At 33.8% G+C, this 14,172-nt stretch overlaps 1 protein-coding gene across 1 annotated transcript in view; it reads right to left on the minus strand.

The window, feature by feature from the left end:
- The window catches only part of LOC132558924 (neurexin-3-like), a 48,776-nt gene extending 35,100 nt beyond the window's left edge, over positions 1 to 13,676 (minus strand). Inside the window, exons 1-2 of the mRNA XM_060223541.1 lie at positions 13,578 to 13,676; positions 12,631 to 13,420 (exon numbers count right to left, since the gene is read on the minus strand). Coding sequence (XP_060079524.1) covers positions 12,631 to 13,420; positions 13,578 to 13,676 — 889 coding nt within the window. The remainder of the gene's footprint in view (positions 1 to 12,630; positions 13,421 to 13,577) is intronic.
- Between the last annotated feature and the right edge of the window lie 496 nt (positions 13,677 to 14,172).

Consider the following 14,172-nt stretch of genomic DNA (forward strand, 5'->3'; position numbering starts at 1 on the left):
TGACAGGTTTGGTAGAGAAGTGACTGTTACGGACAGATTTGATGGAGACATGACTGTTACAAACAGGTTTGACAAAGAAGTGACTGTTACAGACAGGTTTGACAAAGAAGTGACTGTTACAGACAGGTTTGATAGAGAAGTGACTGTTACTGACAGGTTTGATAGAGAAGTGACTGTTATAGACAGGTTTGACAGAGAAGTGACTGTTACTGACAGGTTTGATAGAGAAGTGACTGTAATAGACAGGTTTGATAAAGAAGTGACTGTTACTGACAGGTTTGATAGAGAAGATAGAGAAGTGTGGCTAACAATAGTAGTAATATGTATATAATGGCAGCATATACAATTATCCAGTGGTAAGTAAAACTGAGGGTGTAGACATGGGAATCAATACATGTACATGCAATGTCTCAGTAAGTACATGAACAGTATGAATTTGGTGCCTATACTTCTGTTGCTTTCTTGTCCTAAAGATTACCACTGTGGTATCTATAGGAAAGCTTAGTGTGGTAAGAAATGTCTAGAGACAACTGTTAAACCAAGAGACAGATTGAATTCCTTAAGCAACATCTCTCAATAGCTCTAACCCATTCAGCATAAACTAGTGTGACAGCACAGAGAAAAATTGATACAATGAATGCCTTGCCAATGAAACCACCTCAACTCATACGCAATGAAGAAAACGGCCAAGTATGAGAAAAATCTCTCAAAGAATGAAGTATAGAATGCTGACTAGGATTTTTATGCAAATAGTAATGGTGACCTTGATTTTGCCCTTTCAATCCCTAAACTCAGACTTACCTGAGATATTATGGTCTTTTATAAGAACGTAAAGTATGAATAAATCTCAAGGATTTTCCAACATGACATCCAAAACGGATCTAGGCACCCAACATTATTTGATAATTTTGACCTTAACCTCACTACTCTAAAATTAAAACTTGTCCAAGGCATTATGGTCCCTTTAAAAATGTGTGATATTTAAATAAAAATCTCGTAATGAACGACGCCACTCAGGTGCTTAAAAGGATGGTGACCTTGACCCTACAACTCTGAAACTTGTCTTAGATATCAAAGTCCTGAGCTTTTCTTTAGAAAGGAATACAACCTTCACACTTACAACTCTGAAACTACAATATGTCTGAGGTATTATAGTTCTTTTTAAGTGTGTGAATCTTTCTGAAATTTCCTGCAAAACATGAAAAGGTAAGAGAGCAGAAAAGCGTTTTCTGAAAATACTACCAGTGACCTTGACCTTGATCCCACAATCTTGAAACTTGAACTTTTCAGAGATATTATGTTCTTTAGGAAAAGTTTGATGGAAATTCATTTTACAATGAAGTCACACAAACAATGACAATAGATGTAATTGAAAATACACATGAATCAAATGCTTAAGTAGATATCCCGTTGTTGACATCATTGTGAGGCGATAACAAATGCAGGATATCAGCAAGCAATGTGTGGCTAGGTATAGTAGGGAACATTTACACAGGTTAGTCTGGAGACACTACAGTCATATACTTGTATTTTAATGTATGCTTGTATAAGTCACCATTACTATTGAATTGAAACTATAGTTTGAATTACAGACAATATTTGGCCTTGGAATATTTATGTGTCGACACTGTACCATTATGAATTGCAGGGATACATAAAACATCTGTACTGTTACCATTATTCACGTTTCATGGTCTTTCTTACAAAAAAATCATCCAACAATGCTTCAGTTATACTTAAATACCCTCGTAAATTTTTACTAAATACTGACAAAGGTAATTCACATAAATTAAAGTATTTCATTTATTTCATGGTATTTTTCTTTAATAAAATAACAACAAAACAAATTTACTATCGAGCTATGATTGAAGAGAAAAGAACGTATACTCAGTAATATCATTGTTTTTAGCGTGTCTATTCTCAGCTCTCATTTCCCATGTCTGGGAATTCTCGTGCTGAGAAGCTATAAGTTGTCATTAGCATGTCATCCAAAAGACTTTTCTTTATATAACAATGACCAAATCCCTGTTTACCATAAATATCAATAAGGAATTCTGACGAGGAAATCATCTCATCATTTTTTATTCTCGACAAAGTAAGTGTGGGCAGCAATTGACTTTAACATTAGTTCTAACTCTACATTAATCAGGATGCTACAACTATGCCAAATATTTCTATCTGTATAAGTTGATTGTGGTAAAACTAGACAACCTGTGTGGAACATAGGAAACCTCATTACTATGCCTGATTATCAATGTTTCATGGATTTATTGAAGTTGTCAAATAAGTGACCTTTGACCCTTTCACTTTGACCAATGACCTTTTTAATCAAGACATGATAGTGATTCAGAAATGTATGTTTGAACGAGGATGTGAAGCAAAAAAACCAGGATAAGCAGAGATGGGCAACACTATATGTTATTCAGATAAAAACCATTGCAGCTCAGTAAAATTATCACTTGTGTGAGAAATATCAGCAACTTTTCAAGGAGTTGTCTTTCTTTTATGAGATCTTTAATTGATCTATGTAGGGCAATGTGATGGATTTTGGTACCTGTTTAAACTACTGCACATCAAGAATCTGCTGATACAATCTTCACTAAACGCAGAGTGGAAAACTAATACAATGAAGATTGCTTTTAGCATGTCACCAGGCAACAGATAAAGCCATGGTTTTTAATAAACACAAATGACTAGTTATACTGTGAAGCTTATCTTAATTACTGTTACTAGTGCTTCACTATAGATGATTGAAATATGACATGACATTCCTTATCTGTGTATTATGTAATGGATGTATCATCACTGTCTCCAGATAAATTGGATTTTTGTACCTTTTTCAATTTAAAGATAACAAATTATAGAAAGAAGTTAGATCTCCATTACAAGTCATTAAACTAGACAAGACTTCCAAAGCAGGTGATAATAAAGTATGATCGAGTTTAATGGCCAAGGACAGAAGTGCTTGATCAATATCTACTTTAAGTGTTAATGGTTAATTGTCTTGGTATGGTGATGTATTTGTGTCAGGGACAGTAACTTTCTGTCGATATTCAGACAAATCATACAAACACAATCTGTACTTATGGAACGATGAATACCAAGGGAGTTAACAGTAAATATTTGAACTACCTGGTAATCAGTATTATTGAGATAAATATTACAAGTAGAATAAAAAATTCAGAAATGGGTCAATTACTCTTCACTGTAATGAAAGAAATGTATGTTTATAACAATAATATGTGTACAGAACAAATGTCCTTTCAATATAAAAATCCTGTGCAACATCAGTCAGTTATAGGGAGTCAACATCCTATGGTGTATTCTTCATTTGGCCAGGATCAGATGTTAAAAATCAATTAACATGCACTTCTAAATACAGTTATCTTTTTCATTTGTCTCTATCAACCTTAACTCAAATGTGATTTACTTGAGATAAATCTTTCAAGTAATTTTTAAATTCATCAAAAGTATAAATTGATTTTAAACTTTCACAAAATTAATGTGCAGGCTTCGGTAGCTGGCTCTGTCTATTTGATTACAACTATCACAATTTTTAGCATGATGAATTGATTCTGTTGGTGAAGCTAATTTTGACACATAGATCGATTGATATGAAAGTACATGCAATGCTCATTATGTGTGTATATATAGGTCAACAATATAATGACAGAACAAATCAAAAATACCTACAAAATAAGGAAACTCAATATATGTAACAACTTCCGCATGCTCCATAATGTCAGTGAAAAACTTAAATAAAATACTCTCCATCTGAACTTGATTAATTTTAATTTTAACATCAAAAAAAAAAAAACTATGATGCTGAAATAATTTTAAATTGGACTTGAAATAACACAGAAGCTGATAAGCTAGTTTGCTCAAACAGGAAACACTGTTGCTGAGGAAATTTACATTAGTTTTCCAGGGTACTAAACAACTGCTGTGAATTTGACGACTATAACTAAGACATAAAATTCTAATTTAATACCTAGGATATGTGATTCTCGTGTAAAATGTAGGTTATGAGATTATCATTTTAATACCATAAGATTCTCATGTAATCATCATTTAATCATTTAATTAACTGCCACCTTTATGATATCATCATTTAATATATAGAATATGAGATTTTCATTTAATGCCTATGATATGAGATTTCCATTTAATATATAGAATATGATATTCTCATTTTATGCTTAGGATATGTGATTCTCATTTAATGCCTCGGATATGTGATTCTCTTTTAATGCCAAAGATATGTGATTCTCATTTAATGCCTAGGATATGTGATTCTCATTTAATGCCAAAGATATGTGATTCTCATTTAATGCCTAGGATATGTGATTCTCATTTAATGCCAAGGATATGTGATTCTCATTTAATGCCAAAGATATGTGATTCTCATTTAATGCCTAGGATATGAGATTCTCATTTAATGCCTAGGATATGTGATTCTCATTTAATGCCAAGGATATGATATTCTCATTTTATGCCTAGGATATGTGATTCTCATTTAATGCCTAGGATATGATATTCTCATTTTATGCCTAGGATATGTGATTCTCATTTAATGCCAAGGATATGATATTCTCATTTTATGCCTAGGATATGTGATTCTCATTTAATGCCAAGGATATGATATTCTCATTTTATGCCTAGGATATGTGATTCTCATTTAATGCCTAGGATATGAGATTCTCATTTAATGCCAAGGATATGTGTTTCTCATTTAATGCCAAGGATATGTGATTCTCATTTAATGCCAAGGATATGATATTCTCATTTTATGCCTAGGATATGTGTTTCTCATTTAATGCCAAGGATATGTGATTCTCATTTAATGCCAAGGATATGATATTCTCATTTAATGCCAAGGATATGTGATTCTCATTTAATGCCTAGGATATGAGATTCTCATTTAATGCCAAGGATATGTGTTTCTCATTTAATGCCAAGGATATGTGTTTCTCATTTAATGCCAAGGATATGATATTCTCATTTTATGCTTAGGATATGTGATTCTCATTTAATGCCTAGGATATGAGATTCTCATTTAATGCCAAGGATATGTGTTTCTCATTTAATGCCAAGGATATGTGTTTCTCATTTAATGCCAAGGATATGATATTCTCATTTTATGCTTAGGATATGCGATTCTCATTTAATGCCTCGGATATGGGATTCTAATTTTATGCCTAGAATATTATATTCTCATATAATTTAATAATTAGGACACCAGATGACTCATTTTATACCATGGACAGCAGATTTCCATCTAATACCCTGAGTGCCATACCAGTATTCCAGGCCCTTGAGGATACCAGATTTCACTCATTAAAGAACTCATTTCTTTATAATGTTCTAACATAAAATCAAATTCTATCTTAATGCCAAACCAAATGCTATAACATTTGAACTCTTTGGAATGAAATATCAATTTCAAATATGAAATTTCAAAAGCTGAATAAAACTACTATAATAATTTATTTTTAGTACATATGAGACAGGTCAATTTCACTTCGGTATCCTGGGCTGCCTACAATATTATACGTATTCAATAGTGGTTCTCCATGAAGTCTACAACTTTAACTGGGTCCCTTTGTAACTGATATTCCTATGTTAAACAAGGTAAAGTTTTGTACACTTTTTCCTAAAAAACATTTCTTGCGTTTTGTAGAAATGTCTCTTTAATTTGAAAAGACAGACATCAACAAACTCAGAACACCAGAGTCTCCAGGGATTCAACCTGCCAAGAGAAACAAGGCATGTTTCCAAACACATCAAACAGCACCAATGATAACTACCAATCTGCACTTGATTGTCCTGGGGATTGTGTAATCCTATCTGCTGTCACCTTGACCCAAATAGCATTTTAATTCACAATTTATTGATAAGTCAAACTTTGAAATTTGATAAAAACTGATTGAAAGACAGTGAAATTTCTAACAAAATTTGTCTTGTTTCCAAAATACGTGTTTGGAATATCAAAAATCCTAATTATGGCACATAACTCAATGTCACAAGGAAGCTTACAGCGGCATGAATACAGAAGAGGATTTAGGTAGCTCTCGGTGATCATTGTAATGTTCACTTCATATAGTAATCTTTCATTATTGTATAAATGTAAAAATTGGAGAGAAACAACTTGGAAGAACAATCTCAATAAAATAAATAATCTATCTGTTGAAAATGTTTTCTACTTGCTTCAACACATAGTTTAAGGGTAGGGTAATTTTTCTAACAATATTATTACTAAAATTGCTGGCAGTCTTTATCATATTTTTATTAGAAACAACAATCTAACCAAAAGATGTACTTGTTTTAGGTCTTTGTCAGCCATGTTAAGGGTTTCTTTAATGTTTTGTTTGTTTTATACAAAGAGTCGTTGGTCTTACACATTTTTTTTACTTTATAATGTGGATGAAAAGGCTTTATTAGGATTCCTTCTTCAGTGGATACCATCAAAAAACACTATAATGAGAAAAAACTGTTAAGGAATATGACCTAAGAAGACTCAGACATAATCTTACAGTTCATTTTGCAGTCACATATACTACTTTTATTTCTTTAGAGAATTTTACTGCAGTAAGCAACTTCGGATTGGTGACTTGAGCACTGTACTGTTCAAATGATTGGCACTTCATTTAACCTGCAATAATAGCGTACCAGTTCTGAGTGTTCCTTGAGTAATAAAAAGGACATACAACAGATTCATAAAAAATATTTGTTACTTTGAGTTGTAAAAAAAGACACGGTCATGAATCCCTGAACTAGATAAGTGTAAAAGAGGTCATTATTTAATGGTTCTCAGGTTAGGATCACATGAAAGAAAATGAGCGCAGTTGGTGGGATGCTTAGAGAATTAAACCAGCAGGACATCAATTTTATATTCACCAAGATGGAATTTGAAAATGCATAGAATCCTGAATCTTTATGGTTTGATATCAAATTCTAAGTTAAAATGGAAATGAACTAGACTTGGCATATTTAACGTTCTGCGGTGTGTCTATACTTCATGTTTGTGTGGATTAATATTCCGAAAATGTTTGAGATATGTTATGAAATACGACTAACGTAGTAAAATCAGTACCAAAAATGGGACCTGTTTTGACCATGGACAAAAAACATTTCACTGATAAGCATTATAAATGTGATGACAAAGACTACAATGAAGGACCTTTCAGATCTTGAGTTGAGGATAAACCACAGCATTGGTAACAATTACATAGCTAGAAGTAGTAGTATATATGGTGCTTCCATAATGTTGAACTATGACTATCTCACAACATTTCCAATTCCATTGGGCAAACTTGAAATGGCATAGATGTGTGACACAGGAAACATAAAATTCTGTATCAATTCTACAGGCAATTATCTACAAATTTTATTACATGACCTTTCACTACCTATAAAACACTTCATTAATGACAACTAATTAGTATGGCTATTGCAATACCCTGGCAGATATTGGATCTACACAATATAATGACACAGATCTCAGATAATGTTCATTGTCTCTGATGTCTACTATCAGTCATTGTCTCTGATGTCTACTGTCAGTCTCCTCATGTCAGATATCACATTGTATGGAAATGACCAAACTGACTATAAATTGAACAGTATTGGTTTACTGTTAAAACTGATATAAAACAAATCTCAATTCCCGTTCCTATATATATATATAATTAGATTTATCATATGCTCTATATCTCATTATCTCAGCATGTCACTGCTTCATTAACCCTTCTGTTGTTTTCATTATGTCTTTCAAGAGAAAAATTCTTCATAATGATAAAAATTTTCTTTCAGTAGCTTATCATTTCTGACAAATTCGTAGACCTTATATTTATACAGACTATCATAAGACCAATACATTAGGAGTAACCAAGACCACAGTGTTGGGTACAACTGATAAGTAAATCTGAACTAATTGGTATTATATGATGATCAATCTCCATTCAGGTGAAAGTGTTAGATAATTTGTACACATCTCTTCAATATCTACAGTACTTTTTGTCTACAGTGACAGTTCAAGTACTGATTATTGTTTATATTTTTATATTTAAGATCGATTGAAAAAAAAATATTGAATTTCAACCGATACAAAATAATTATCTGGTTTGCTAGGTTTTGTTCCATCAGGGGGAGTGAAGTTTAATATTCAGAATTGCAAGTAGTGACCAAACCACCTTCCTCTGACCTTGTTGGCTCACCAGACTTAATCAAACCTAGACTTAACTGAACTACCTAGCTATGCCCTTAATGTGGGGTCATATTTTTTCTAGACCAGACTAAACTACCTTTCTGTCCTTAATGTCGGGTCATATCTTTCTAAATTTAACTGAACTACCTAGCTTTGTCCTTAACGTGGGGTTAATTTTTCTAGACCTTACTAAACTAGCTTTCTGTCCTTAATGTGGGGTCATATCTCTCTAGACCTAACTGAACTACCTAGCTTTGTCCTTAATGTGGGGTCATATCTCTCTAGACTTAACTGAACTCCCTTGCTATATCCTTAATGTGGGGTCATATCTCTCTAGACTTAACTGAACTACCTAGCTATGCCCTTAATGTGGGGTCATATCTCTCTAGACTCAACTGAACTACCTAGCTATGTCCGTAATATGGAGTCATATCTTTCTAGACCTGACTAAATTATCTTTCTGTCCTAAATGTGGGGTCATATCTCTCTAGACCTGACTAAACTACCTTTCTGTCCTTAATGTGGGGTCATATTTTTTCTAGACCTGACTAAATTATCTTTCTGTCCTTAATGTGGGGTTATATTTTTTCTAGACTGAACAGAACTACCTAGCTATGTCCTTAATGTGGAGTCATATTTTTCTAGACTGAACTGATCTACCTAGTTACGTCCTTAATGTGGGGTTATATCTCACCAGACTTAATCAAACTGCCTATCTATACCCTTGTGTAATTAGAAGTGACAGAATATTCTATGGAGTATTATTCTTTAGTAGCAAAATCAATTATTTTTATACCAGAGCATACATATACAAACTTAAGCAATTTGAATCTAGAAATAGTTTTTGACTGAAACATCAATAAAAAGGGAAAAAAAGGAAACTGTATGATTGCTAGTGAAATTAAATGTAAATTATGGTAAACTGTGTAAACTTGGACAACATGTCTCATGGTTGTGAATATTGATCCTGAAAACGAATTCTATGACAACCATGAAGAGGTAATAGACTCCCTCCAGCAGCTATTTATTAGAAGTAATTTGCAAGAATATTCATTAGGAATGTTTGCGTTTGCAAACTAATTTTTGCTATGACTGATTACTTTTGTATAAAGACTGTGTTCTGTAGACACACATAGCGGCTCTTCATCATTATTTTATATGTCGGCCTCCAGTCAAATCCATATTATTACTGGTATTACAACAAGCAATATTTACATGCAGAGTGCTTTTATGACGCTGAAAAATCCATCACTACCTTGTTTTCATTTTTCATTTTCAATAAATCTGTCACCATACTCATCGTTCAATAATTGGAAAATGTAGACAATTTAACTTTGTTCTGGCATGGTTTTCACTTAAGGCAGGCCAGTAGGTGTTGAGGGAAGGAATTAGCCATCATAGGGCAGAAATCCTATTCAATCTCTTGCACCTTGTTTATCTGATAGTTTAAAACCCTTAACAGGAAGGTGCTGATATATTTGATCAATCTTATCAAGGTATGGTATTGATGACATTACAGATAAGGAGTATATCATTATTGGAATTATCCATAGAGTTAATTCTATAATTAGTAAAAAGTGCTTAACATGTCGGCATTATGTTTTTGATATCCAATATGTGACAGACATTCTGTACTATTGTTTAATCTAGTCCTCCAAAGACACAAATAGGTTAACTTCTTTGCTACAAACTGTTTAGAAAAAAGGAGACAAAAGCAGTCGATCAGGTGTTTTATTTCTTAAGGTATTATATATAACAGCATCTCCTTATAAATGGATGTGTTACTAGTGTAAAACAATAGGTGATGAAGTGTCAGTTTACTTTGATAGATATTGTCTTTGATGAGCCAGACAAGGTATATACTGTGGCCTAAATAAACCCTTGGAACCTTTTTCTCCTTGTGATATCTTGACTTTAATGCCTTTGTTTTGTTTTTGCTGTCTTTAAATCTTTTCCAAAAGAGGAGTCTTAAACTTATATTTGAAGCTGTAAAATGTAATAAATGGTAAATTTCTAAAACAGAGCTAACTATTTGCAGAAACTATATAAGAAAATGTCAGTGTAACTCATCACCGGGCTTCTCACAGCCCACTCTTCTTCTGTCACAAACAGCTCCAGATAATGGGTCCTACTTTGAAGAGAAGCCCTGGTGATGACATTAACTAAGAGAGCGAAATTGACATGATTTCTATAGATATTTCTACTTTTTTGGATGTTTCTGGAAACATAACTTTAATGTGACACATATTAATTGGCATGTTGACTGGTTTGTTCTGCTGTGGTGAAAGAGAGGTGAACCCTGAAGGCTTCTATTTCTAGTAACGTTCAGAATAAATCACAACTGGAAGTCTTATTTAATTGATCTCCCACCACTCAATGCAAATCTTTCTTGGAGACTCTGAATGGCACAGAACTGTGCTGATGTTTTCCCTCTCTTAATGACTTACACACCTTAAGCAGTCTCTAATACAAACCTGATACAGAACCTTAATGAATTGACAGGAGAAAATGGCTATGACAGAGGCTGATACCTCTCTACCAATTTTTATCATTAATTAAAATGGAAATAACAGAATGAACTTTTCCAGTATCTTCTATTAGCTGGGTAAGTCCATCGCTGCTTGTTGACATAAAAGTATGCCTTAAGAAACCCCATCAGCAATTTCCTTCTGTTACAGTGCATGGTGCCTTTCCATGGTTCCTCTGGTCAGCAGGAACCGGCAGTGTTCAGGTTGGCAGGCTTGTGATTTACATCTTCATACATTATAAAACAATGTGATACAACACTGTATTGAATACAATTAGATACAATACTGTATTGAATACAATTAGATACAATACTGTATTGAACACAATGTATTACAATATTGTACAGTACTCAACTACAATAAATTGAATCACAATATTGTATGATAATACGATGCAATTCAGTAACACACTATTCTGCAAGAGATTTTTGGCAAAATTTCATAACATAATGTCATACTAAAATATTTCATTATTATACATGACATTGTATGAACTGAAAATGAACAACGGCATGACGGCTGCTGTATGTTATACTAGAAATCAAAAAACGCTAAAGGAACACCTGTCTTAGTCTCACTGACTTGGTGGTGGGTTCTGATGACAAGAGATGACATGACTGCTGCTGTATGTAATACTAGAAATGGAAACCCAGAAGGAACACCTGTCTTAGTCTTACTGCCTTGGTGGTGGGTTCTGATGACAAGAGATGACATGACAGCTGCTGTATATAATACTAGAAAAGGTAACTCTGAGGGAATGTACCTGCCCACTGTTTCCATTAAAAAAAAGTTTCTTACTAATTTTCAAAGAATTTTTTCAGTAGCTTATCATTCTAATCATATTTGAATTTTAAATTCTTCCGTTTAATTTAGAAAGCATGAGTTACACTGGGTTAACATTATGACACAAACAGTAGCTTTAAAAAGCAAGAACCAATGTCTACTGCTGACAGAATTCCTTTTGGTTTCATGAAATATCTTTTAAGATTTTTTTAAACTTAATTTCCCTATAGAGAAAACATGGCCTCAGTTCAAAAAAGAATTGAGTCAAATCTGAGATTTATTTGTTCTTATTATGGGGAGTATAACTGTAACTAGAACCTCTGGAGGTAAAGCTAAAGATAGTCAGGGAACTTACCTCATGAAACGTTAATCAGTCTTCAATATTATACACACTCAATGAAGAAATATGTGACATTATAAAGCTGAGTAATCTCCCTTGTCAATACTGTTAATAATACAGTGCCCTGGAGATGGTGTCTTTAATGGTTTAAATGTAAATTTTACTGCATAATGTCTATGTATCTGTGTCTAAAATAAATGTCAGAATGTGAACCATAAAAAAGAGTGAATAGTTTGTCAGAAAGCTATCACCTGTAGTAAAATGTGTGCCTATGACCTGAATTTTAGACCTTCAAACATTTAACTGCGCTATATATAATTTAGGATATTATTTTTTCAGGTACAAATGTACTCAAGATAATAAATGTAGTGCTGACAAGCATGTATCTAATACAGGATATCACCCTTGACAAGTAAATAGTATGAGCGTAAAGGGGGAAAAAGAACTATAGAGTAGATGACCCATCTACTATTCTCTTAAACTCAGTTTTTCGAGATTCATTTGCAGCAATGAAGTGAGATTAAAATTGATAACTTTTCCGTTTGAAAGTGGTAACATCCTCACATACCTACATTTTACCCAAAGTTATCTTTTTATACTTTATGGATACTTTAATGCATTTCTATTTTTTTCATGTGCAGCTTTGATATGTTCAATTGTGTGTTTTTCATGATAATATCTACATAAAACAAAAGAAAGATAATGATAACCACAAATCTTTGTGACCACAAGCAGGACATTAGTTTATGAAGAAGTAAGATCTCATGACATACCTGTCTGACAGAAGTCGCCGACATATCGTGTGGCCTTGCAGTCACACACATATCTGTTCCAGCCCTCACTACACTGGCCATTGTTGATACAGGGGCGAGTCATACACTGGGGCTCAGATGGACGACAGAAATTTACGATGTCAGTCTTACTCTGTTTTCGGGCAGCGTTGAGAAGGTCCATTTTGTTCCCATTAATGACAACATCTTGCATGCAGCCAACAAATCCATAACCAAGCATGCCCGCCCACATCTCTTTTGGGAGCTGGTACTTTTCTTTGTAATCATTGACTCCACCTACATATAAGACCCCTACCATGTCCAGGTTAGAGTTCTCTCCCCTGACAGTATAATTCACTCTTTGTCCATCAAACAGGATCCAGCCCCGTCTGCCAATGTGCTCCAAGCTAACTTCATGAAGTTTTGCATCACTTACAGGCTGCATAGATACCTGTATACGCATGGCTCCAGAACCCAGATCAATTATCAGGTACATGAAGCGATCTTGGATCTCAAAAGCAAAAAAGTCAGACTTTCTGGTGCCACTATTGTACATGACAACACCATTTGGTTCATTGGTCATAAATGCGAAAGAGAGTGAGCCACCAGCAGATCCTACCTCCCATGAAGGCAGGATGATGTAGGACTCAGGAGTTGTAAAGGTCACTGGCTGAGATTCCACAATGTCATGACATTTGTTGAACACCACATTCCCAACAACCTTGAGGATGTCACTTTGCTCTATTGCCAAGGTGGTGAGGTCAAGGGTCACACTATCTGATTTGTAGATCACCTGAAATTGAAATTTACATAAAATACAACAATCTCAGCTATAAATATTACAAGAAGGTTTATACATGGAAGAAATAATGTTATGTTGACATGAATATTTGTAGATATATGGCATTAACTTCATATTATTTATCAGTACAACTTCTCCTTTGTGTTACCTTTTTCATGCAGCCTTTGAAGTTGGTCTGGACTCTGGCACCATACAGTGTGGAAGGGCTTGGACTGCCTCCTACATATAGGAATCGGCTTGACAACATGGTAAATTCACCTGCTGTTGTACCAGACTTCTTAAAACCACCATCTACCACAATGTCGATCTGTGGGTAAACAACATCAGCAATGAATATCTCCTCAACATTAACAATCATAATCTAATTTTCTCATCATCATAATGATGTAAAAAAGCAACTCATTCAGAATTCTATACACACAATATTGATGCATATTTTTGGAACATTTTTGAAAAGAGGTTACTGTTATCCAAAGTTTCCCTGACATAGAAACAAGTGCACTGAAATTACCTCTTCCTGAAAATGTGTGATGTTTTCTTTACATGTAAATCTTAATCTCAGTTATGTTTGTTTAAGCATGTATGTTGTTACTTCTGGGACTGGTGAAATTCTTGCCACCATTTCATCACTACATTATATGTATTGAGCAACTACAGGAACATTATCAATAAAAAACATGACGCTATAACACTGATGGAGTTGTTAAAGTGTGAAAAAGTAAACTTGTCAAAATAAAACAAAT

This window comes from Ylistrum balloti, unplaced genomic scaffold (genome assembly GCF_031769215.1).
Source record: "Ylistrum balloti isolate Yb309-2 unplaced genomic scaffold, AGI_CSIRO_Ybal_v1 Utg370840, whole genome shotgun sequence".
NCBI lineage: Eukaryota > Metazoa > Mollusca > Bivalvia > Pectinida > Pectinidae > Ylistrum > Ylistrum balloti.